The 27,309-nt window shown below is 45.9% G+C and overlaps 1 protein-coding gene across 1 annotated transcript; it reads left to right on the top strand.

Annotated features, from left to right (window-relative positions):
* Positions 1 to 48: 48 nt before the first annotated feature.
* Positions 49 to 27,247, top strand: LOC144179713 (AP-4 complex subunit epsilon-1-like). Its single transcript, XM_077708156.1, has 17 exons — positions 49 to 300; positions 365 to 433; positions 501 to 624; positions 3,673 to 3,746; positions 4,212 to 4,333; positions 6,023 to 6,188; positions 7,382 to 7,545; positions 8,765 to 8,838; positions 9,827 to 9,952; positions 14,500 to 14,612; positions 16,948 to 17,087; positions 17,564 to 17,676; positions 17,796 to 17,890; positions 20,709 to 20,933; positions 22,870 to 22,965; positions 26,627 to 26,729; positions 27,243 to 27,247. Exons 1-17 carry the CDS (start codon positions 178 to 180, stop codon positions 27,245 to 27,247), a joined length of 1,932 nt encoding a protein of 643 aa, XP_077564282.1. The 5' UTR covers positions 49 to 177.
* The last annotated feature ends 62 nt before the right edge of the window (positions 27,248 to 27,309 follow it).

The following is a 27,309-nucleotide window of genomic DNA, read 5'->3' as shown; positions in this document are numbered from 1 at the left end:
TATAGAAGTCTTATTTACGAGAACGGAACAGACAGACCACGCGCTTGGCGCTTCTGCAGCAGCCAACCACAACAAACATGTCAGCTGCCAGTGCCTGCAACTTTTCTTGGTGTGTGTATGTGTGTTGTGGTTTCTTTTTGCGTGCAGAAATGACGTCTGGATGAATTTTACCGCACGATGTCAAAAATCGTCGAAAAAACTGTAAACTCTCTGCAGGCTTACGTAAGCCGAAACATATTGAGAGGGGAGTTTCTTCTGCATGAGTTTACCCTGGAGATAGGAGCAGCCCCATCTAAGGAGGTCGGTCGTAGTTTAGTTTGAAAGCATTGATGCAATGACTAATCGTTATTTGATTTTCCTGAAGGATGAGACGGCGATCATCTTGCGGAAACTGTCAACGTTGGAGCAAGACATGAAAGACTGTACCAAAACCGTAAGGATTAGCCTCACTTCCTTGTGCGTTCAGATCGACGAACTGAATCGCTTATTTAATTTTTCAGGATCGTTTGGAAGAGTGCCTTCTTCAAGCCATGTTTTTGGAAATGATGGGGCATCCAACGCCGTTTGCTTATGTTCACGCCGTCAAGCTTCTGCAGCAAGGGCAACTTAGCCAGAAGCTAATCGGTAAGGACGTATCCGTGCTGCTCTGTCAGCTATGACTCTATAAAATGGTTTTTCTTTGAATCCTGGTCACCCAAGTATATTAACCGATGCCGTGGGGAGAACACATTTATAGCCAATTCGAGGCTTCATGAACCAGGATCACCAGGCAACAAAAGCAGGGTTGTGAAGCAAACCTTATGTTGCAATCCAAACTTTTATTCAAATGCCGTCACACAGGCAGCGCGAAGCATTGCATACTGGTCTTTTGACCGCCATCTGCCAAGTGAAGCATCACACTCTGGCCCAAAGTGACGTACCATTGGAAACAAACGCAATGCGACTGCCTTTAGTGTAACACTGCGCAGACTGTTCTGCATTGATAAAGAAATTTGTTGCCACACATTTTTTGATGAGGGTGGTTCGGTATCGGGGTGATTTAGGGGCCACGTTTGATTAATGTTCAGCATTTGGCTAGACAAGCAAGTCTCACCCCTATATTATAATAAAATGTTGCATTTCAGACGTCTGTGTGGCCTAAGTGCTCAAACACTAGACTGCTTATATGCTCTCCCCAGCTCCTGGGTTCACCCATAGTGAACCCCCATTAAGAGCAACTTGAAGGGACTGCGAAAACATGATAGTCTTATCAGAAGTTTGGCTGATCAGAAGTGCCCTCCACAAAAGAATTGAGAACGTGCCCAAGTGCATTTAAAAATTTAATTGAAGATAGTGAATGAACGCGACGTACTTTGGGAAAAATGACAATGAGAAAGCCCTTATTTGACTCGGCTTGACAGAAAACTCTTAAAGCACACCTGCTTGGTTTCATCCAGTCTGTGTTGGGTGATTTTCGCTGTAGTGCAAATCGGTGTGCAGTCATAAATGACGCCACCTAACCCAATCAGCTTAGAAATCCTCTTCTGCCTGAGTGCTGCTGAAAAAAAAAATTGGGCCCATCTCCCCGCGAGGGGGACTCGAGTAAATACGTCGCATAGGGGGTGGGTGTATTGCGTTAACGTTTAGTGTTTGGGGAGTTGGTGGTAGTGAATGCGTTGTATCAGCAGCTTCTTGACGTAGTTTGAATGAGTCAAGGATATAAGGCGCGTTCGTAGCCTCCCATTCTGTGTCGGTTGACCCGCCGCGGTGGCTCAGTGGCTAAGGCGTTGCGCTGCTGAGCACGAGGTCGCGGGTTCGATTCCCGGCCGCGGCGGCTGCTTTTCTGATGGAGGCGAAAAGCAAAAACGCCCGTGTGTACGAGATTTCGGCGCACGATAAAGATCCCCAGGTGGTCAAAATTAATCCGGAGCCCTCCACTACGGCGTGCCTCATCGCCTGCGTTGCGTCGGCGCGTTAAACCCCACAATCAATCAATCAACCATTCTGTGTCGGCTTTGTGGCGCAGTGGGTAGAGCACCATGTACATTGCGTTCCGCCCGCACGGTCGAGGGATCGAAACCAGGCGCCGGATAGTATTTTTTTTTTATATAGTGGGGGAGGGGTGCAGACTACGACTACGGACGTCAACGCGGGTGACATCGTGAGTTACTGAAATGCTCTGCATTTAAAAAGGTTCCCTGAAGAATTTAAGCTATTATCTTTTGTGTCGTGTGTGATTGGTGCAGGCTCCATGCTAATGTCCTCGTCATGGTCAGGCATCTCAAGGATGTCTTAAGACAGCTATATTTGCCAACAGACACTGGCAAAAACGCTTTATTTACTGCAAAGCATTCCTTATTTCTCTTTTGCTTTCCCTCCGGTTATGTGAATGCCCTGCCAAGACGGATATTCGCTGTGCAAAATTAGCAGCGGTGGCAGTCCCTATGAAAGTTCATTTTAACAAAAGAATGCCAGTGAAACTGGTCATTTTAAGTGGTTTAGTTTTGCATTGAGTCTGTGGAAAACCAAACAAATGTCCCTAAATTGTTCTCTGAATCTGAAAGTTAGCCGTAACCAAGTTCATCTTACTGTTTCTATGTGAATTTGGTCATTGACAGTGGTTTGTTTTATTTAATGTTGCGGATTCTTAACCAAGACCCACAGTGTTGCAAAAACTGTGGATTAGAAGTGTTTAAAAGAGCTCCGTCGCAGGCGACGCTGCACCTGCCGGCAGATCGTGCAAACATCCATGAAATGGAAGTGACACTGCGGCCGACCTTGCGCTTTTTTGTACGGCCAGCCAGGAGAACCGGTTGGGCTGCGCTGGGCGTGCGTCTCCTAGGGCGGCGGCGAGGGCAGAGCATGTTCGCTCCGGCCGGCCGGCCACGTGAGGTGGCTCGCTGGCTGGCTCGGCCGGCTGCCACTTCACGTCAGCCTGGCCATAATGGCTGCGCTCTTCTCAATTTCGGTTTTGAAATCTCTGATTTTCGATGGTCATTTGCACCGCGGATACGCGTGTTTCAGCTGTTCTTGCAGTATTAAGTGCAGAGCACTTTAGGGGGTCGCCTTGTCGTCGTAGCTCGCACGCTGTACCCAAGTAGAGCCACACGGCATTCCGTTGTAATGGCTGTCGTCGCGGCGTAACCCAGAGGCTTCAAAAGCTGGGCGGTTTATATGTCATAAGCGTTCTAAACCCATGAACCGCTGGCGCTTGTCATACACCTCCCCATTGTTTAGCGCAAAGAAAAGTGTAGGTACATTTGAGGTGAAATATACTTAATTAACCGGCAGTGCCCGCGTTCATTTAGTTGGGAGCACTCATTGGGTTGCTTTTTACGATAGCAAGCGAAAAAAAGTGGCAGTGCAACGCCGGCACTTGCGGGAAGAAAAGCAAGCACAAAAAGAACAGAGCTCCCGCTGGCGCAGTTTCAGGCAGGGGGCGCGCGAGCACTGCAAAGGAGGAAAATTTGAATTGCATTGGGTGGCAGCAGTGAGCGGATAACGGCGCTACAGCCCATTATGGTGAATCACTGATCTGCTTTTCCGACAACTTTCACATTGAGTGGAACGGCTTTAATGTTTTAAGGCAGACTATAAGAAAATAACGTCTTCAAGAGGCTAAAATTTTGAGTGCCGTTGGCCTTTAACGGCAGCTTAATTAAGAAGATGGTGTGTGACATTCTTTGTTTTCAGGCTACCTAGCCACATCTGTGTTTTTGGACCCAAGCCATGAGCTGGTGGTGTTGCTAATTAACAGCATTCAACGGGTAAGCCAAGCACTACATGGCACTATGCTTGTCCTTACGGAAACAAACTTCTGTGCATGTGATAGCATGGGTGTACTTTGAGAACTGCCTTCATAGAGTCTTTTCAGCATTGCTCAAGGTCAGCAATAGTAATAAGTGCTCTCATTTAATTGGGCATGGTGGCTATGGTGACATTAACCCTTCGCAGTTCGTTGTCGGGTTAACGGAAACGTGGCCGTAGCGGTCCGTTTTCAGGCTACGCCCAACTTTGGTGTTCAAAGTTAAGTACCACGATTTTACTCAGTTTTTTCTCACAAGTGGTTAAAAGGACTGGCCGCTCCGGTCCGGACCTTTTACCCACTTTCTGGATTGGAACAACCGGAAAGTAGGTAAAAGGTCCAGACTGCAAGTGGTTAATGCGAGACTTATAGAACAAGTAGGCAAACAGTAAGTTTCCGTGCTCAACCGGAGTGCTACCTTTTCCAGGACCTGGCAAGCAAGGTATCACTGGCAGTTGTCATGGCACTTGAAATTATACCAAAGCTAATTCATGGTGAATTTGCGTATGCTGTGCAACCACTCGTCCTTGAGAAGACAAAGCACTACAGGTAATTTGAACACTAGCCTCCCTCGAGTGTAATGTCATTTTCGACAGATTTCAACTCACATGTTTCGCAATTTATTTTTTGTGCAAAACTTTGGCGTTTGTTGGTGATTATTTTTTGTTCAGACCTCTTACTTAGTAAAAGTTTAAAGCTTTGTTTTGTGTAATGAATGGTTGAAAAATTTTGTGAATAAGGATTGCTTGCTTCTTTAGGGGGCTATTCTTTGAACTCGGGGATCTCCTGACTCCATTTTCTGTCTGAAGTACTGAGGCCCCCTTAAACCCTGTATTTTCCATGTTTCCACTAGATACTGAAACGGTCCATCTTGCTTTTTTTTTCTGCTCATTAGTTTAGCATTAAAAAAAAAAATGAATGCACTAAAATTTTATCAGTGGATGTTCTGGCAGCATTTATTCGTTTTAAAATTAAAAATCAAATCCTTAGTTATAACCCTACGCGAAGCATGCACTCTGTTACTGTGAACAATTGGGGAAAAGTTACCATTGTATGTGGAAGCTTTAGTGCAGTACCATTTTTGCGGGGTTTGAAATAAAGATGAGACATTTGCTACACATTGCGTAACATTCTTTGTCAATTGCTGCTGTCGCCTTACGTATTTGTGCGTATTGTATTTGACCTTGTTTTTTCAGGCCTTGTGCTTGTTTTGTTTGCTTAGTCAACAGATCAGGATCCCTGGCAAATTTTTCTTACCCATTTTGTATAGTGTTCCTAAGCAGTAAGTAAAAAAAAAGGAAATAATGTGGTATGGCATCCTAATAACCTTGTTCAAGCTCCAGACTCTTGTTATGCCAAAAAAAAAAAAAAAAGAGAGGGAGGGCTGCTTTTTCGGATGAGGCTGTGAGATCTGTTGTTTCTTCTACTTAACTGGTCCTTCTGGTAGGAATAACACGTTTACGAAGTTGTAGTGTGATGCGTGGGTGTGCCTTTTTCTGTAGAAATCAAACTTAGCCAAGTGAGTTGTTTGTTTGTTCTATGCATGTATTGGGCTGTAAAACACACTGGATATTATTTTCTTACTGTTGCATTTACATGCAGAGGACATTGGAATCACACCATGGGGATTTAAAGCACTTTTTAAGTGCAGAGCTCTTTAGGGGTTCTCCATGTCGTTGTAGCTCACTGTAACGGTCGATGTCAAAAGACTGCCGGAATCAAGCGTTGCTGCGAGATAACGGACCCAAGTAGAGCCCTGCGTTTCGTTGTAGGGCGTCCCACAGGGGCTTCGAAAACGAGCGGTTTAAATAGTTATAACCCTTCGAAACTTGTGAAACACTGGCGCTTGTCATACATCTCCCTGTTGCTTAGCTGAAAAAAAAAAAAAATTCAGGCACATTTGGTGCAAGATATTTGTAATTAACCGGCAGCACCCACGGTCATTCAGTTCGGAACACATGTTGGGTTGGTTTTTGCGATCGTAAGTGAAAAAAAGTGTCAGTGCAAGGCCGGCACGTGCGGGAGGAAAAGCAAGCACATAAAGAACAGTACTCTCGCTGGCGCAATTTTAGGCAGGGGGGCGCGCGAGCACTGCGAAGGCGAGAAATTTGAATTGCATTGGGTGGTAGCAGTGAGCGGATAACGGCGCTGCAGCCCATTACGGCGAATCACTGCTCTGAACTTCCGGCAGCTTTCACATTGAGTGGTACGGCTCTGATTTTTTCTTTCCACATCTAGCTCTGCTGTCCGGCAAGCTGCCCTGTTAGCCCTGCAGCACTGTCACTCCCAGTGTGGTTCCTGTCAGCTTCCACTGACGGTGCTGCCAGTCTTGGAAGCTGGGCTTGCTGACTCTGAAGTCAATGTGGTCGCATCAGCAGCTCTCTGTATACAAGAGTGTGCAAGGGTAAGGGATGCACATTAGTGGCATTGCAATCACAAAGTGCCTCAGGTTTTTGCAAGCTATGACGTGCTCATTTTGGCATGTTCCAAACTTGCTACTGAGCTGTAGTGGCCACAGTACTCTGCTGCAACACAGAGGTGTAAAACTGGGCCTAAAGGAACGTTTTTCTTTACTGATAGGGGCGAGAAGGTTGCCTGAATTTATCTGCAACCATCTGCTATGGCATGCACTGATGCATAAGTGCAAGTACGAGGCAGGCGAACTTTTTTGGCTAACCCCTAGTCTGATGATGATTGATGATGATTAGTAGTGGTATCTCCTTGGTAGCGGATTGATGACGGGACATTTACCGAAAAAAAAAATAATATACCTATGTTTTATACTCTTCGTTTAATACTAGCACTGCTCTTAGGGCAGGCACAAAAATCTTATTAGGCACAAAATATTTATTTTTTCTGTTACAGGCGATAGCTGTCCTAGGCAATATTCACATCTCTGCTTTTCGTCCGCCATGTTTCGCAAATTAATTTTTTCAGGAGAGCACTTGTGGGGATGTAGCCTTGTCAGCTGGGTTACAATCACGGTGCTACCAGGACAGGGGTGTTTTTAATTATGGCTCAAAATGCAGTCAGAGTGAACCTATAACAGTATACCTTGTTAGAGTGAATTAATTTCTCGGTTCCCCACATTTTACGTTTTGAATGCACCACCTTTTTAAAAACAAATTAAAGAGACAGAATTTTGTTCCACCAAAATCAAGCCTAAATCACTGTACACGGGCCTGACTCAGTTCTCCTTTCTTAATTCAGCACAGTTACTGTCCGACTGACTTTGCTCATTTTCTCCATAATTGACCTTTGTGCAGTCTTTGTCCAAAGTTTCAAAGCCACAATGCATCTGAAATCGTCCGTTGCGCTTACCAAATGACAAGGTGCCCTCCAAAATGTGCTGTAGAATCGTTATTATTGCTTGCAGGATATTCTTTCAAAGCTGCTGCTCCTAAAAAAAAGGCTTCTTCCATTCCTTTCTGCATTTTGTCACAAGTGCCGTGTCTGCGAGCTTTTGATGAAGGCTGTACATCATACCAAAGTGGCCACTGTATGAGTGAAAAGATTCAAGTTATGTTTCAAATTTATTTTGTTTTTCTCTCTTTTTTTTGTTTTCTTTCTCTCTTCATTGTGTGGCTGCAACAAAAGCAACAGTCTAGTGGGGTCGGCCACCTGTGTTCACCGCTGCTTGAAGTTCTGAGTCAACTGCGGTTAAAAAAAGTGCACAGTGACTACGAGTTTGGAGGAATCTCAGCACCCTGGCTTCAGCTGACCATTCTCAGCGCATTGGGCCACATGGCGCATAACACAGAGTAAGTGTCGCCAATGTTTTCAGGGTTCTTCCTACTGCCTTGTTTTATCTTCCAGTGCTAGTGACGCTGTTGCCTTGCTTGCGCTTCTTGGCAAAACTAATAAACTTATAAAAAATAATCTGGGCTTCTATTCTCCTTGTGCATGGGCCCTGTGTGTAACTGTGTCATAAATATCGCAGTGCGCGAAAATATAATTGGCAAAGGGATAGTTCAGGTTTTGATTTTTTTGTCTGGATTGATGTTGGAATCCTGTTTTTTCTGCATCATGCCATCATGAAAGGAGATGAGAATTTTTTCTTCTGCACATTGTTTTTTATGCAGTGACAGGGATTGAAAATGTACTTTACTTTGCTGTTGCATTAATTTCTTCATAGTGGTGCTGCTGTACCAGCAGTAGACATGCAGCACACATAATATTTCATATGTTAATAATAACAAGCAGAACATAAAAAAATAACAGTTATCTTTGTGGGATGGTTAGTTTCTGTTTTATGCTCTCAAAAAATAGTATTGTTACATCATTGTGCAGTGATAGTAGAGTGTTGATATCACTAGGGCCGTACCCAGGAGGGGGTGGGGAGTTTCTCAAATATTTTCTCGTTTCGACATTTTGTAACCTGGTATTATACGTCACCGATGTGCATGATTCACATGCGAAAATAAGCCAATATAAATTTTCAGCATTGCTACCTATGTGTTTGCAACCCCCCCCCCCCCCCTTTCCTCTTCCCTCAAAAAATTGGGCCCATCTCCCCGCGAGGGGGACTCGAGTAAATGCGTCGCATAGGGGGTGGGTGTATTGCGTTAACGTTTGGTGTTTGGGGAGTTGGTGGAAGTGAATGCGTTGTATCAGCAGCTTCTTGACGTAGTTTGAATGAGTCAAGGATATAAGGCGCATTCGTAGCCTCCCATTCTGTGTCGGCTTTGTGGCGCAGTGGGTAGAGCACCATGTACATTGCGTTCCGCCCGCAGGGTCGAGGGATCGAAACCAGGCGCCGGATAGTATTTTTTTTTATATAGTGTAGGGGGAGGCGTGCGGACTACGACTATGGACGTCAACACGGGTGACATCGTGAGTTACTGAAATGCTCTGCATTTAAAAAAAAATTCTTTGTGCGGCCCTGGATATCATGAAGCTTGCAAAATATTGAGATTTTAATGTTCACGGAAATTTATTATAGCATTTTATTACTGCTACTTTATTTCATTCGCTTTCTAGGCAAATGAAGGATGTTCTCAGTGCAATAAAGGAGATTTTGGAATCGAGGGTGGTCAACCAAACGATCTGCTACGGTATGAAGCATGCTTTCCTGATGTCCTTACTGTATTTAGATACTTTTATCGAACCAGTGGCCAGTGCTTTTCATGGACACTCTGTTAATTACATCCTCTTAGGAATTTTACTAAATTTCACTTATTGCGTCATGACAATTGTCTTAGCATCGGCAATTGGATGAAATGAGCCAGTGTTGTGTTGAAGTTGTGTGCCAGTGTGGCTGGCTTTCTTTCAGTTGCAGCAATGAGAGCACCTGATAGCCGCTGTAAAAGAGCAGTGGCATTGATTATATGGGTTGATATCGCTGTTTAGTTCACTTCCTTTACTCACCAGGGTTTCCGGCCTGAAGTATGAACAGCCTGCGGCATGTATATCTGATTTTAATTTGAGAGTGCTGATTGTTCTGACTAAAAAAGCAGTAGTAAGCAGCTGTGACATAGATGAGGTTCTTAGACAAATGTCAAAGATCCGTGATGTCAGTTCGCGCATTTAGCTTGGTGAGCGGCAGCAGTGTGCTGGCATCAATCATGAACTGATGCACGTTGCCGCAGCAGCAGGTTGTCACCACTCACCAGAAATATGGGTGAAAATCGCATTAGAAGTTGTCACCTGCAAATGACAGCAGTCATCCAATGTATGCTGCGATGGTAGGCTTAAAAAACCCTTTAGTTAGACCAGGCGGGGAGAGCTTGGGTGCTCTAAATATCTGGGATATCTTGCTTTTGAGAACAGCACAACAAAAGTAAACTAGATCACTTAAAAGGCATCTTTTGTAATTTGCAAATCACTGATCGTCGTTCTGTGGCGCCAATAACACTACAGATTCTATTGTGCTTCCATTCACGAAGGCATGGTTAGTGTCATTCCTGTTTCAGGGCCCCCTTGAAGTGGCCCGTTACAAGAAGGTGCTTCCGTTTTCTGCAGCTCACTTCTTGGCTCCTAATGTCCTGCACCACAGGCTTTGTTGTCTCGGTGACGTTTGTGCACATCTGGCTTTCATTGCAGCTATTCTTTGGGAGTCGCTGCACACCATGTCAAAGGTTACACCCCATGGAAGCCCGCTGGAGAAGAGTGCCGTTGCCTGTATAGCCAAAATGCTGAATTCAAACTGCACGGATTTAAACTACTCTGGTAGGAACAAGAAAACTGTTTGAAAAGCATTTTATTTCTTACCTTTTTGAAATGTTTGCTCGTCAACATGGAGTGCTTAATTTGTTGGTCATTACTGGGACGTATGCCACACTGTCTCGCCTTGTGCATTCATGATGCTCATTTGACATTTGCGAATAATCCTGTGCAGTTGAGCCTCATTATAATGAACACTGATATAGTGAATTATCGGCTATAGTGAACTAATTACAAACTGTGGTTGGTCATGCAATATTTCAACGACACTTATTCTCTTATAACGAAAGTGAAACTGTGGGCACCACGCACACTATCGGATATAACGAATAAATATTAGACCAGTAGGCTGAGAAGCTACTTAGAAAATCTTTCAGCGTCCGGAACTACAGAAGTAGAAAAGACCCCTTTGTTCGTGGACACTGTTGAAAACTTCGTCCTGCTCAATGCTGTGAATAGCCACCAGGCAAAGATCGCATCCTTCCTCGAAAAAATAGGAACGCGGGCCTATTTTGTCAAATGAATTTTGCTCTGTCGTAATTTCCCGTTTCATGTTTCGGTTCATTGAGCTTGGAATGCCACGAGGAGAAAGATAAGGGTTACCTTGTTTAGAGTAGGTTTAAAGATTAAAATAATGCGTTTTTGTATCGAGGATTTTTGCGGTAGTCAGATCACCGATTGTTTATGAACTGATTTTCAGCTCTACTGTTGCAGTGAATATCGGATATAATGAGCTAAATTACTGTCCCGATACTACTCCGTTATAACGGCGTTCGACTGTACATCCCTGCATTGCATTAACCTGCTGCATATTTGTACACATGCTGTGCTGATATACACTATGCCTGTGGAGAGACGGGTTAAGAAGAATTTCAGGTCTTAAACCACAGAATGCTTCATAGGCAGGGTGTAGATTGGGCACATTAGGCCTGTAGTTAGTTAATTTTTCAGGCAGGCACATGTAAGTAGCTATAACGCACGCAGGCAAGTCACCATTCCTGACTTGCTTGTGGCGAACAAGTTGTGCGTTATAGGTCAGGACAGTCGGTAGCATAGTCAAACATTTTTCTTTACTGCTGATTCAGCTCTCATTTAGGGAATTAAAGCGTACCTATGTAAAGGAGAGCAAGAGAAAGAGAGAGAATGAATTTAATGGAAATCGGCGATTTTAGCGGGGTCGTCACGCTGGCTCGCTAAGCCAGATGATACAAGAAAAACGAAAACGAAACAGAAAAAAATAATTATAAAAATGAAAAGATGTTGGATGATACGCACAAAAAGTGGCATACAAAAAGTTTTTCACAAAACTCTGCCCAGTTCTGTGCTCCAAAGTAGCACCAAGAGAGGTTTGCTTGCACGTGCAGCGTAACTGGGACTCAACCAAGGACCCAAACACGTAAAACAAGCGTGCCACTGGAAATGTGTGGCATGAGCAATGCATTGATTGAAAGAAAGCGTCAGCCAACTTCTTCGTGAGGTTTTGGAAGATCTGCCATAGATAGAAACGAAGTTACGGGTCACAATCCTTATTGCTAACTTCTTGGTGCGAACTGTCCCTATCAAAGCTTCATTGGTAGCACATGTTAAATACGGAGAAGCCTGTGTGGTTATAAGCAAATATTGACTGCAATGGGAGAAACTGATGTTAGGGATGATGACAGTACTCACTTTGACGAAGTTGGTGATCCTTTCTGGCTTTCACATGTGCAAGGCTTTTCACGCGTGCAAAAGTAAACTGTGCGCACTGACAATAGATTTCCCAAACTTTCTTTAAAGGGGCCATGAAGACAAAATACAAGTTTGTTTTATTTGAAAGATTTTGTGTTCTATAGTGCCCCAGCGCTTGTCCGGAAGCAAACAATGCTTTATTCACTGCGAAATTAACCAGTTTAAGTTAAAAATTTTGATTCTTGCGCCAAAGCGTGTGTTCGAACGACGTTTGCGATGACATCGTGAGAACAGGTCTTTCAGCTAAACTTGGTGTGAAGCGGAGGCTTGCTTACTGTTAGTCAATGTAGATGGCACCACCACACCGCGGGAAGCCGTTTTCTGCCTTTGGTTTGTTTGTGACCACCTTTAAACCTGGCTTATTTTTGTTCATGGAGAAAATAATCGTTTCGTAAAGCATGGTGCTCGCTTGACAAATGTGGTTACGCAAGACACCGTTGCTTGCGTCAATCGGCCAGTGTCGTCTGAGACAACCCCGAAGCCCTGCAGTGCTACGCATCTAAACCAAGCTTAGTGCGCGCAGTACCAACAGCAGTACGCATCGGTACTTCTATGTTTACGTGTGCTTTCATAACTTCTACTGTTTGTCCCACTATTCTTACTGATATAAAAAGAATGTGCCCTAAATTTAAGCGCAAATAGCTCGTTTGGCAAGCTTATAAGCTCTGCCTAATACCGTATTTACACGATTATAAGTCGACCCGAATGTAGGTCGACCCCCAAAAGTTGCATCTTTCTCTCTCTGTGTCTCTCTCTCAAAAAAAAAAAAAGTGCCGCCTAGAAAGTCGTATCACAAAGAAAAGCTCTTCCGGCAGCCCACACAGCGGCTCTACCATCAATGATCGATGCTCCCACAAGAGCCGTGCGCTCGCGGTATGCGTGGTAGATGCTAAAAAATAAAAGCTTTTGTATAAGCACCCGGAATAACCATGCGCTGTGCGTTGAGCGGAAAGAACACATTCGCTGCGAGATGACAACCATCGAAGCAACCGGCAGCAGCCACTGCCGCGCGATACCAAAACAAACAACATGGCGGCTGAGGGAAGCGGCCGCCATGTTTTTTGATTTGGGCTACGTTAGTGCCGCTCACTGAATCAAGGGATTCGCAAATACTCATTTTGTTTATTAGGGACGAATAAAACGCTTCTTGACGCGTTTCTGCACGCGATTCGTGCACATCGGCGATGCGTGGGCGACTTTTTCACGCCCGCGTCGCCGATTCCGCGCGGACGGCAGCTTCTCGTTCTACGTCGGTATGACGCGTGACGAGCGCGGCAGTGGGAGGAGCCTGACGACTTGCCCCAATGGGGAGGCGCGCTCTTCATGGCAGCAGTTTGAAAGCGCTCGGGACAGCCGGCTGGCGCTGCTGGAGATGTTTAGGCTTACCACGATGGCAGATATTTGATTGGCGCTTTCCCTAGCGGCGCGGATGATGCTTTATAGTGTCGTTTTCGACCACATCATCAGCTCCTTTCTTGCACAAACGCCTTCGTTTGTGCCTTCGGTGATATCTTAAAGAGTTGTCAGAAGCAGTCGCTGGAGCTACGCGCATCTTTTCGTGGCTGGTGACGCCGCCAAGTTGCCGCCACTGATCGCGTAGCGCGCAGCATGCGGGTGGTATTTACAGCAGCGTCAGTGCGGCGCATTTTCGTGAGCAGAAAACGCCCCATGCGGTTCACACTTTAGACTATAACCATGGGAATGAGGGTGCAAAGCTGTCCACACCTCGTAGCACCCCAGATTTCTCGTTTCTCTTGCCGTTACTAGCGGTAGACTGTTCGATTTCGATTCTAAGTCGATCCCCCAACATTGGATTGTAAAATTTGAAAACAAGGGTCGACCTACAATCGTGTAAATACGGTATGCGTTTGCTTTTGCCGGCCTCCGCTAATTGCAGAGCTGGCTGGTATAACATCATAGGTTCTGTTGCGGGAAATGAGTTCGTGGGTCACACGGACATTCCCTTTTTTCCTAATTATATAGCTTATTTGAGCGAAGTGTGCGTTATAAGTGGTGTCAGCATGATTCTAACGAGGCAATCTTTTGAAGGAACCAAACATGCATTTTGTCTTCATGGCTTTCTCACCGTGATGATGCCCTTCTTGCTGTACTGCTGCAGGCTGCTCTGAGCGTAGCCTAGAAAAAGGTTAAATTAAAAGTGCTTGGCACAGGAGACTCTATAATTCTTTCTGCCATGCCAAATGTTTTGCTGAACTAGTGACACTGCACTTGCGCGTACATTGTTGGTGTGCAATTTGGCAGCCTAGAGGTCAACTTGGTTAAGTGCACAATAGGTGACGCCGCCACCTTGTAAAGCAGAAAATAATGGTGTGCATTCAACGTTAGATGTCCTTGTCTGAATTACACTTTGGTGTGACTCTGTGGCAATGATAGTTCAGGAAAGGGGCAGCACTGGTGCGAGGTTATTGCCGAGTCTATTTGCCACTATGAATGGGCAAACAATGCTCATAGCAAACAATTCTCACAAGCCACATAGGATGGCTGTGCTGCAAAGCTGCAAGGCATCCTGCAGTATAATGCGCATTCTATTTTGGCATTTTGGATGAATATGGACTTTTTAGCATTAATACAGCACCTGATGTTTCAGTGAGAGAGAAGTGATTGGTTTCTGGTGGCTTGGAATTTAGGCAGCCTACATTGAGTCTGACAATTGGACAGTCAGGTCATAGTTCTGTTTAATGTAAGCTCTGTTTCATGCTGTATTGCATTGCTGCTGAAATGCCTGAAGAAAGGTAAAGGTATAAAATGATAAAGGTGGGTATAAAGAAAGGCCTGATTGCTTTGTGGTGTCTCGCGACCAACAGGTGTTGACGTACTGGAGCGAGTGCTTGCCAAATGCTGCCCATCGGAAGCTGTTACCTGTCAAGAGGTCATCATCGAGTGCCTCCACCATCCTGATGAGAGCGTCCGGATCAAGGTGACTTTTTACTCTTTGTCCGATTGCAGCGTTGGTGGCATTGAAGACGCGGGATGTAGAGTTATTTTCATGGCTACGGCGAGTAACACATTGAGCATGATATGGTAATTCAGAAGTTAAGGGCCAACTGCACTCAAATTTCACCTCGGCCAAATTTACTGTGAATGTACAGTACAAACCGCCAAACCAGCTGGGCACTTGCTGGTAGCCCCATGAGATGTGTTGTTAATAAGTCATACACGTTCAAAATAGCTCCATTGCAGGCAATTGGTCTCCTCGATTTGGCTACACTTTCTGCACCAGTTGAGGCGGTGCAGGAATCTCGCACTCGATTTGCCAGTGCAGCTAGCGGCACCTGCACTTCGGCCCTCGATTTGACGCTGTGCTGCATGAGTTCTTCTACACTTCTACACTAGCCTCTGTGCGAGTTCTCGTCTCGTGCAAGGTGCAGCGTGCTTTGGCGCATTTTTTGGTGCGCATCGTAGCAGACCTAGCAGACAGCTCCAGCATGATACTTGTGTCAGTAAACGGAGTTGAAACGACAGCGTTTCCCGTTTTAGACGAGAATGGTCGTCACGTGCAACGAGATAGTGTATTTGTGTACGAAACACAAGGTGAGTGCAGGGTAACGCCATTTCGAGAGAAAAAAAAAAAAAAAAACGTGCTCACAAACACGGACCGCAGCAGACGACGTTTGTGCACTTTTGCCCTCGATTCGGCCGCTGCACGGAAAGCGCTAGTGTATGGCTGCACTCGCACTGAAAGAACTGGCACTGCACTTGCACGGCACTTTTGTGAACTAGAGCAGAAAGTGTAGCCAAATCGAGGAGACCAAATGCTGCACCTGCCGGTGGACCGCGCAGACAGCCATGAAGTGGAAGTGACAATGTGGCCGGCCGGGTGATTTTTCCTTCGGCCAGCCGGGAGAACCGGTCGAGCTACGATGAGCACTTTTCTCCTAGGCCTGCTGCGAGGGGGAAGCGTTTGGTGCAGGTTTCCTCGTGCAGGCCTGTCCCTTACGGCTGCTTGGTCGCCGGCTGGGCCTTCTGCAGCGTCACTTTAGCTTGGCTGCAATGGCCGAGCTATTCTCAGTTTCTGTTTCGAAATCACCGATTTTTGATGGCCTTTCGCGCCGTAGATATGCCTATTTTAGCAGTCATATTTTGTATCCTGGAGACTTTTTAGACAGACTATACGAAAATAAGGTTTTCAAGAGGTCGAAATTTTGAGTGCAGTTGTCCTTTAACAAGTTTATAAGTGCACAATGCCCATGATGTAAGCACCCGATGAGTCACAAGTTTCTGCGACTTGCAGAAAGTTGGTATTGAGGATGTTTATAATTAAACATGCAGTTTTTCATAAATCATTGCTCAATTGTTAATGCATTGATTTATATGCGTAGTTTGATGTAAACTTGTGCCCTTTGCGGGGGAAGAAAAGGTTGTGAGCACATTGTGAGCTATGTCCAGATTATTTTGAAAATTAGTTTTCAAGATCCCTTAGGATGAACAAACCACAAGTATGCTCACATTTAAATAAAATTGTGCAATTTGTAAAAACGAGAAGTGAGACTTCAAGTGAAAATCTGTTTACAGCGATTACTGCCCGTTATCAAAAAAATAAATTTACTGTAAACTGCTTTGAAACCAAAGAAATTTGAATGACTGATGCGTGTTATCAAAGATGATACATTATTCTGTTGAGCAAAAAAGCCTTACTCTATTGTCAACCAGGGAAGATCCAGGGTGGTCCCTTATGGGGCAGTATGGTAGAGCATATAGGTTGTGTTCACTGCTGGCAAAGCATGAATACAGGCAACCATGTGAGTGCGCCGCCACTGTTTATGCCGGGCTCCGCGGGATGGCGGTACTTGTCCATGCTAAGCACACGATTTCTGTTGGACATTCCAAACTCTACCCCACTGAACGCAAAGTAACGCCTCAACTCCAATGTGAGTGCGATTAATAACATCTTTGTTGACACCACCATTGAGAATCGGGTTGAAATGGGGCCGACAACGCACGCCGGTGTTTTTTTTTCTTTGGCGTGCAGGCGCAGTGGCACAAGCCTCCTCATGTCCGTGGCGCTTCTGCCATGTCTGCGACTGTTTCTAGCGTTGCCATGCGAAGAAATTGACAGCAAAACTTATCAGTGAATACCATCTATGCCTTGGAGCATGGCCAAAAACGGAGAGATGGCACCCATGTTGCCCTTGGATCCACCGCTGTTTGTCGAGTGATGCTGAATTTAAAATAAAGTGGCTAGGTACTTCTGTCCCATGTTGATTGTAGCATTTCATTTAATTTTGGTATCTCCTCTATTCTTCTTTGTGCAGACGCTTAACCTCCTGGTGACCATGGCAAATGCAAATAATGTGGCTGCCATCGTCAATCGAATCTTGAAGTATGCCTCTACAAGTGTGGATGCTGCCGTTCGCACCTTTGTGTGTGGCAAGATCATTCACCTTCTTAAACTATATCCTTTATAGCAGTTGTCATGCTTTTTCAAGAAAGCTGCCATTTCCACTGTCTTGCAACATTAACTTGCCTTTGTAATGCGAATATCTCACCCCAGTTTGCGAAATAGTTTCTAACAATAGAGTTGATATCTGCTCGCTATAACTCTGATACAGGGCCATGAATTTTGTGGGCGAGCAAAGCAGATAACTGAGTGGACCAACTCACACAATAGATTGCTTTTCATGCAGAAAACTTGACATTTTGTCAGGCTAAGGGAAGAAGTTTAATTAACTGATGTCGAGTGATGAGACATTAGCTGTAGCTGCCTAGCTCAAGCTTATGTGGGCTTTACAAAGATAAATTTCCTGGCTTGGTGAAGGATGATAGTCGCAACAGTTTGGGGTAAGAAGTAAGCATCGTGCATTATAAAACAACCTCCTGCAAACAACACCCTAGCTCGAAAATCAAGCAAATGGCCTTAGCGTTGTGCACATATTCAAGTCACATCGTGTGGTTTGCAACGACATTTGTCAACCTGCTGTTTTTGGCACCTGATCAAGTGTCGGAGGCCACTGCTCTTGAATTCGTCAACATCTTCAGTAAAGGTGGGTCTGTGGTGCTTGTAAAAGAGTTAGTTAAAAGGTGGGTCTGTGGTGCTTGTAAAAGAGTTAGTTGAAACTAAATTTGCCAATTTTTGTGTGTACCATGTCTTTACCCCGTACAGATGGGACGGTGTTGCCTCACATACTACCGGTGTTGCTCAAGGCAGATGTAGACCTCAGTGGGAGAAGCGCACCATTGGTGATGCTGTTAGCGTGGGTGAGTACAGCAGAACCCCGCTCTTACTGCGTTTTCTAGGCTGCTACATTGTTTTTGTCTAGTTCCGGCACAGCTCGCATAGAGTTCCATGTATTAAAATCCTCACTGTTACGTCGTGGCTCAGACTACGTTTCCAGATCATTAGTCGCAGTATGACACTCCGAACTCGCCTGGGCAACATGCGCGGACCGGCAATTTAGCATTTGACGAACCTTGGCCAGGCTTGGCTGCGGAACTGACTTAATGAAGTCACACGCGAAGCGATTCGTCACCGCTAGATGGCCCTATATTACTCTATGCTGTCACCATCATCACTGCGCTCACATTGGAAGTTTAAGTGCGTGTTTGCCATTAAAGGGACCCTGCAACACTTGCCATCGACTACTAGTAATGTGTTTTGGGATAAAGTCTATTGTCCCAGAAATCTCCTCCCGCAAGAATTATAAAAATCCGTTCACAATTAACGAAACTACGCGCGATGAGAAATCGCGCATAATCGTTCCCTCTCAACTCGACCACGGAACGCGACGAAAGCTGCGCGCTCTTTCCCGGAGAGGGAGGCGGCTCGCGGCGTTCTCTTCGGCGGCCTTCGATATATCACATGCCGGGTATTTTTCTCCTTTTCTCCGCAACGCGGAGGGGCCTATTTCCGGTCTGGTGCCACAAAAAAGTAGGCATCGGTGCCTGCTCGCAAGTGCGCGCTCGGGCTGGTAGGGCGTTTTTGAAGCAATAAACGTTTGTAGTCGAGTGGTCCCGTTGAAAAGGAAGTATTGAGCTCATCACTCAAACTCCGCGCGCACTACTCAAAACACAAAAGAAACGGCAAAACTGTGCCTACAGGTTCAGGCATAGAAGAGGTTCGTACACAGCGATGACGACGACGGAAATGGGAGAATCTAGCCGCCGAGTTGACCAGTGACAGCCGATCTGGCAGCCATGGCCTATGTGACGTCCCTTAGGCCATGCATAATGAGGACAACTGAAGAGAGAGCGGTTGGTTTTTCCGCGTCTTTCACATCGATTTGCGCGCTCACCGCTTCACGTGCACGTGTAATATTTGGCTCAGGTATTCCTGGCAGTGTAATCTAAACGTCGCGCAGGTTTACTTGTACTGCTCAAAGAGTGTTGCAGGGTCCCTTTAAAGCACCACCGCAAAAATAGCACACGCTCTCGTTGTCATCGTGCGCTTCAAGCTTTGAGAACACCGTTGAACTTGCAACCGCAAACTTTGTTGTGCCTCGATGGTGTCGTGAAAACGGGAGGCGCTTTCCCTTGAGGAGAAGCTTGACGTACTACCCGCAGTCGACAAGCAGCCGGCGCGGAAGAGAGGCGCCGTGCATGATGTTTTCCAGTGATCGCAAAAAGTGGCAACCCCGCATTCTCGCGTTTTTTAAGATTCGAAAACCAAAGTTTTAGAAATACATGGTTGCAAGTCAAAGCTACACTGTTTTCGTTCATTTTCGAAGGTTTCCTGACTGCTGCATTTTCCTGGTTGTCACATTTTGTTTTCTCGGTACGGTGAAACACGTACATACCTGCCAACTCTCCCGAATTGTCCGGGAGACTCCCGAATTTTGCCCTTATCTCCCGATTGTACGAAAGCTATCTTGAATCTCCCGAAAAGTGGCCGCCACAGTAGAGGCGTTTTTTTTTTAATCACGCGCGTACATCAGTCTTTATTGCTGTGACAGTTGCGGTGCTGCAAGAGAGCACTCGCCACTGTACTTCTAGTTTATTGTAACCTTACCGTAGAGTACCGCTAAGTATATTCTAGGCACTATAGACTGCTATAGAGTACCGCGCAACTGGGCGAAGGCCGGCCGCGAGACGCGCTCGCCACCGTACCGAAAGAAGGTGAGGGAAATGGTACCACAACTTTCGCGTCTCTCTGTCGTAGCTGACGTTCCACGTATAGTTTTGGCATGAAGCGTTGATGCGAGTACTTCAAGAGTGTCTGTGTTAATGCGGCGTGTTGTCAACTTGAAATTTGTAGCAACGCCGGCCACTTCGGATCGCCAACTGCCAATGGAGATCGGTTGGTTCGGCAGAAGGGGGGCATGCGCGCCACGGCGGCGGCGCGGATCGAGGCGGCCGTGGCCAACGTTGGCTGTGGCCGTGTGTGCGGAAATCTGTTGCTGCCGACCTCCGCAAGGATCGCTAGCTACCACCACTGAAAACAGGTCTTTCATGAATGCTGCAAGCAGGTCGTTTAGAGCACGACCGGCTATGGTTTAGAGCACGACCGGGTTTGGAGGAAGTGCGAGCGCATTTTGTACGCTAGGCCTTCGTCGCCTGCCTAGGCATCAGTTGCATGTTTTCCCGAGTTCAGTTGTAAGATCGATGGTGCTGTCAAAAGCAAAGAAGTACTTGCAAGTATTTCTGGACTCATACACAGCTGAGTTTCCGTGCTTCGCGACTTCGTGGAAAGAACAAAGCAGCTCAAAATAAACATCCAATGTCAATGTCCAGTGTCAATGTCAATGTCCTTTCCAATGTCCAATGACATCCAATTGACATCCAATGTCAATGTCCTTTCCAATGTCAATCTCCAGTCTCAGTAATTTGCAAAAAAAATCCCTCTTTCTCTCTCCCCCTCCGCCCCCTCCCCCTTGCTGCGGTCTCCCGAATTTTCATGTTGCTAGGTTGGCAGGTATGACGTGTGAACAGGGGCTGCACTGTATATCTCTTATGAGAAAAGCTGCTTCTGTTCAATGCTGGCGTATGTAGTCAAGAATCAACGCCAAGTGCTGAAGTCACAGTAGCATCTCGCTGTGTCTCGTGAAATGTAAGGGAAATCATGCCATTTGATTCTTAATAGGCATTCGGAGAAGTCAAGCCAGGAGGTGAGCCCACCTGCTCGTTCGAAGAGGCACTTCACAAACTGATGTCTCTCCTGGAGGCTTGCCAAGGCCAAATTCACCTCTGCCTATGCGTCCTGACGTCCCTGTGTGCGCTGTTGTCAAACTGGAAGCAGCCGCTTCATGACGACAAGGGGATTCTGGCTCACCTTGCTAACAACAGTGCATCGCCCCTCGTTAAGCAGGTACAGTGTTCTGTGACAAAGCCTCGATTAAAGGGACACTGAAGGGGGTTATAAACACTTCCTAATTACAGTAGAACGTTGTTACGAGAAACGCTGTTACAAGAGACACCTGCTTATAAGAGACATTTGAAAATGGTTTGGTTGTTTTTCCTTAGTTCACCAACTTAGCAACATCGCATATGAGAGGCATGGTTACGAGAGGCACTCTGTTACTAAGGGCAACTTCTTGGGGTACCTAGAGTACATTCTTCACTATTTAGAAGAAGGGGGGCCTTATATGAAGGACCTTGTGGGAAACTGCCCTGAAGATGAAGTCTGGGCCTGCATCCAAGAGACCGCAGATGTTCCAGAAACTTTTGGAGAGTTTGTGTCTGCAGATGTGGACCTTGTGTGTTCGAGGAGCCTACAGATCGTGTGATCCTCGCGCAAGTAAATGGTGCCCTAGGTGGTGACCCAGAGGAGTAGGATGACGAGGGTATTGTAGGGCAGAAAGTGCTGGCAGTTAAGGCTGACAATTGTCTAAGAGCACTTTAACGCTATTGCGAGGACAGGAACACTTGCAAAGTGAAGTGCTTTGCCTACAAAAGCTGGGAAGGAAGCTAATGCAAATCTGTTGTCCCTAAAACTACTATGAATCACTTTCTTACGACATAGTGAGAATTTTCTTGTCAACCTGTCTGAATACGCTTTGATACTGATTTATCAACAAAGTGGCTATGTTCGACTCCGCACAGTATTTAGAATTTTTGATTGCAAGAGACCTTGGTTACAAGAGACATGTCTCCCGGGTCCCTTGAGTGTCCCTTGTAAGTAAGTTTTACTTACTGTACTTCCTTAGGTAAGTTCGTTTACAGTCACCACTCTCCTCGTACTATGCGGTGATTTGGTGATGTACTGTGACGATGCATGTCCACAGAATTTTTTGTATGGTGAGTTGATCTGTATAAACTGTGCAACCACAAACAAAGACTTTCTATTAACCGTAAACGAAGTGAAGGCTGATATCCTGAGGACTGTGATAGCATCAAACTGCACTGCAAACCTGTAGGATGTCATTGCAGTAGTTGGCCAGTCAGGCGGCTGTGAACGGCTCATGTCTTTTTTCTTTATATTTGAGCTCTAGATAGAAACTTTCTTTGGTAGTGAAGTGAAGAGGTGCGGGTGTGTAGCTACGCAGGGCAGCCTCAAACCAGAGTCCTTCATTGTCCCTCCCAGCTGCCCCTCAGGCAGGTGTCATAGCAGTCAGAGGAGAAAAGTAACCCCGCATCGATGTCTCATAACAGAGAGATCTAATAGAAAAAAATGAAGCAGCCATTCTTCTTACCCAGGATGCTTTCTCTCGTATCTACTATCACAGTAGGCAGAAACCCGAGCAAGAAGGCTGCTACGTGACTAAGAATAATCCATTTATTGGCCCCTTTGATAAGGGGGACAATGTCAAAGGCATTCCCACGATGGAATAGCACGTTTATATAGACAATTTTTATATAGACACTTGTTGTATAGACAGAAGCACTTTCTTATATAGACAGAAGCACTCAGCGGTTGACTGTTGACTACTTTACCGTCTACTCGGGTAGTTGTTGTGCACTTGTAGGTTGTATCTCTTCCTAGTTGTGCTTGTTTTATATTATCGATACCTGGGTGAGACTTCATGGCAAGCTCGTTTTTAAAGCATGGAAGGCGTCATGTCTCCTAGCTATGTCCAAATTTCATGCTTCTAATTTTTGGCATTTGCCTGTTTGCAGGTGTTAAATAGTCACTGAGAGTTTCTGCACCCACCCCTTCCCAAATGAATAAAACGAAGGGGTGATGTTTAGAAGCACCCACGAGAAAACAATACGAAGGCTACCCGACTGACTATTGACTATTCCTCATTTTCTTAAGAGAACTGTTTAGTGTCTTCAATGAGCTTTTTTTCTCCTTGTTTTGTTAGAGGTCACAGGAACTCGTGAACTGGAACAAACTGCTGCACGCACACAAGGATGGCTTGGAAGCTGGAGATCATAGAGAAGAAGAAGCAAGTGTTAAGGCAAGTCCACCTGTCAGAATGAGAAACAATAACTGCAGAGTACTGGGAAAACAGCCTCTTGTAAGTTGAAGATAAGCATACAGACAATAGGAAATAAGCAGTCGTGTGGTCATACTGGTACGGTCTAGTCCACTTATAACAATATCCAAGTGCCAAGGAAATTCCAACATTATAACCGATCAAGCAGGCTGCAAAAAAAAAAAAAGACAAAACTGAGATCAAAACATTTTATTTGCATGCAAGCAAGGTCGTGCTACTGTTTATTTGTAGAAAAGATGCTGTAGTCAGTCAGGTTTGTTTGCTTCACGCAAAGATGGCGCACATCTTTTTCAAGGTGCTTCACCTAGCTGAGCGAAAGGTCCTCGGCGGAAACGAAGCCCCTGAGGGACTGTATCATGCATTGGGCCTCCTGCGAAGCCACTAACTGAGTAGGCTGCTCAATCGTGTTGTCAGAGTATCACTGTCACTGCTGTACACAGCACTTATCAGCGCAACGATTGCCTCTTCAGTGAGGCACTCGAATGTTTCCGAAACATTGGCTCTGGTGTCCCTTCTGCAAAAAAACGGAGGTGGTGGAAGAGATTCAAAGCGGTGTGCACGGGACACAACAAGCAAACGTGCAAGCGAGCGGCGTGAGGCTCGTGAGCGGGCACGGGAACGATGCCAGAGCGACGGCGCCAGGAGGGGGGTTCGTAAGGAAAACTGCTCTCCCTTTCCCCTGGCTTTCTTGTAAGTGGCACAGTCGACTCATTTTCTTTGGGGCGGAAGAGATGCATGGCACACCGTGGCTTGCGGCGCATACCGTCGGCAGGGTTGACGTGGAGAGCCAGCGGCAGCTCGCATTTTCGGTGAATTCCGTAACCGGATTTAATCGTTATATCCAATATTGTGGCATTGGAGCATTGTAATAAGTGGTTTATTTTCCCATGAAATGCATATGGAAGTGAACGGGGCCATAGTTGTTCATCGTTATATCCGGTATATTGTTAAAAGCAGCATCATTATCAATGGGCTCGACTGTACTACAGGAGGGGCTTTCCTCAGTCTAACTCTTAAATTCAGCCCACTATGGTTGAGGAGGGACTTACGGCATCCTGCTGGTATGCGCAAAGCTGGTGGTTTGAAGCCAGGTGGTAATGTAAAGCTGAAAAACAAACATCTGTGCATGCAACGTCAAGCTTATGTGGAAAGCCAAGGCTGGTATAAATTAGGCTGTAGCCCTTCCGCCACGACATGTGCCACCTAGGTGTTTCCTTGTCACGGCAAAAGCCCAAAATTTGTGGGTTTTAAATTCGAGTCAATGTATTGTGTTTTTCTGCGGATGTAACACTTGGTATACCCCTGCTCCACTAGCGTCTGAATGTCATTTGAACCAAATGTCATTTGACTCAAATGCAAAGTTGTGCTGCTCCACTGTGTTTTGAATTGAATTGAATTGAATTGAATTTTATTGACGGAGCGTGAACATGAAACGTGAATGGGTACAGATGCACTGGGAGGTCCCAAGCCATTTGGGGCCTCCCAGCCATTTGGCTCAAATGAGATTCGAGCCAAATGAGCACTTAGAGAGACATCTGAAGCTCTTGAATGCCATTTCTAGCACCCTCGTGCACAGCGTTCCAAGTCAGCATAAACACATTACTGGCGTACTTAAAACAAACAAAATATCCCTTATTGTGGGGCTTTGTTTACTTCTCCTTCACTTAAGCCGTGATATCAAGATGTAATAATCCCATACTCTCAGCACCTGTGCAAGCAAGCGACAAACCAGTGTGGCCAGACAGCACAAAACAGCACAAAAAACCTCAATTGTGATTCAGAATTAAGCAAAAACCGTGTCAAAGCTTACGTTATTTACAATTTGATATCATTTTAAGGCCTAGGACTGCTGCTAAATTTGATATTTGCATTATTGTGTAAAAACAGAACTCGACAGCAGCAGTGCCACACAGCACGGCGAGCAATTGTTGAAGCTTTCAAATGCCATCAAAATTGCAGTGGAGCACGGTGGATTTTGAAGCCCCATTCGATTCAGACGCGATTCCCTGCAACGCCTGCACCGTTGCACGGTGCGCTGCACCAAAGCACTCGATTCGCCGCTGCAGGAAAGGTGCCGTGCACCGCGTCGCTCGATTGCTCATGGTGCAGCAGCGGTGCCGCCGCGGTGCTGAGAACCGCTGCACCTGCTACGGAGGAGGTGCAGCGATTCGGTGCCGTGAGCGTTGGGGCATTGCGGGTTGGCAGGCGGCTACCGGCAGTTGCGGTGACCGCGTGAAAATGTCCGTCGAGCTCGAAGATACACGGGACGAACTTAGCGTCGCCGCTGATGCGTACGACGCAACCCAGCTGGCCGTAACATCCAGTTGTAGAGGACGACAGGCGAGGATGATTAGCAGATGACTATGCCTGCACCTCGCTCGATTGTAAACACGCAGGGGCGCTGCTGACGGTGCAGCCATGATGCACGGCACCGCGGAACCACGCTGCTGCACTGCACCGGCACCACAGAACTTTCTCTGCAACGTTGCCGTGCACCCCTTCTGAATCGAATGGAGCTTGAATGGCATTCGAAGCCCCTCATTTGAGTCAAATGACATTCAGTTCGAATAACATTCGGACGCCAAGTGTAGCAGGGGTATTAAATTTATGAATGTGCACCTGTGCGTGCAATGCCGATTATACAAAAAAAGAATTGTGGGTAACTCCTCTTCAGGAGGAGTGGGAACGATGACAGATGTATTCGTTGTAGTGCACAGATGCACACCTACGCACACTTACGTGGATGTGCACACCTGTGACGGTATGCCGTGACGGTACGTCGTGACAAATGTACAGACACAGAAATTTCTCCTCTGAGCCAGGCATCATGTTCTAACATGAAATCCTGCTTGTCAAGGAAGGGTGCACATGCCAATGGCTTAAGTGAGCTCCGCACTATTCAGCGATCTCTATCGGGGACCTGCATCATTCAATCTGGCGCTGGGCTGGCATTCGCAGACCGCCGCCATATTCTCGGAAGTGCACTCCCCCATGGTTCTTCCCCAGATGATCCCCCATACCATGACCCCCAATTCCTCGCCACGCTAGGCGCTTTTTCCCTTGAGAGCGGTCTGGCGCGAGTAGTGTGAGGTGAGGTCTACACCCAGCTCGGTACCTCAAACTGGACCATTAGTTCCTCCATTGGAAGCTGCATGGATGCCCCTTAAAGATTCAAGAAACGTTTATTCCTTCCTTGCTGCTATTTCCATTTCCCCCTCTGGCCAACCGGCCTTCCCTTTCCCAGTAAAAGACTTTGCTAGTACTACTAGCAGCCCTCAATGTTTTTTTGGTGCTTAACTCCTACATCTTAGTCAAAAAGCATATTGAGTAGGCTCAAGTTGAAGGAGAGGCTTCGTGGCATTCTGAAGAATGCCCTCCTGAAGCCAGGCGTCTGTCATATTGTGTAATAAAAGCACTTTTTGAAGCTGAGTCAAATAGGGCATCATTGCCCTTGAGTTTCCCCTGCCTTGTTTTCCAACAAGAGGAACAAATGTATTGTGGGTGCTTATTCGCGTATTGACCTGTAGTCTGCATTTAAAGAGCTCATGGAAAGCCTCCCGTTTTTTTATTTCTTTCAACACTCTTAATGGAGGTTGTCTGTTACAAATGTTTGTCACTGCAGATTGACACAACATTGTCCTTTCTGGATGGCTTCGTGTGCAAGGCCCTTGAGGCTGGGGCAATGCCTTACAAGCCACGAGCTTACCCCCAAGTGACGTTTGGAGGCAAGTGCACTTATCCCAGTCAACAAGTGTTTGATCGGGGTTAAAGCTGCTTTGCAGCGTTAACCCACTTCATCATGCGAACAATTTGTAATGTGTGATGGGGCTTTGGAAGCAAAAAAAATAGCAAGAGAGGGAAATAAGATGTCTTGATGTGGGAATCACGTTGGGGTGCTGAAATGAAGACATTTCAATTCAGCATGTTTTTTAAAGGTGCCTTAGTTTTGTCCCAAATTACAATCCATTCAACACAAACGTGTATTGATGTAGAGTCAGTTTGCAACCCTGAAACAAATTCAGTGTGGCTGCTTTAGTGCTCCTGTAACAATTTATATTTGAAACTTTTTTTGGAAAATTTTATCTATTCCGCATCTGTTTTGTTTGTTCTTGAATTTGCAAGACAAGGTCGGATGCAATCAATACCTTTTCATATACGTCAAATGAGGGGGAGAAATAAAGAAGAGCAGTTCCTTGGCAGCCCATTCCAATGTTCATTGTGGTTTCCTTTGGTTCCAGGTTGATTTGAACCATAAATCATCGCAATAAAACGTACCCCAATTGGGCTCAAAATTTGTTTTACAAA

This window comes from Haemaphysalis longicornis, unplaced genomic scaffold (genome assembly GCF_048455015.1).
Source record: "Haemaphysalis longicornis isolate Haplotype H1 unplaced genomic scaffold, Haemaphysalis longicornis Haplotype H1 scaffold_4, whole genome shotgun sequence".
NCBI lineage: Eukaryota > Metazoa > Arthropoda > Arachnida > Ixodida > Ixodidae > Haemaphysalis > Haemaphysalis longicornis.
The sequence above is the reverse complement of the archived record's forward strand: the minus strand, read 5'-3'. Positions and strand labels throughout refer to the sequence as shown.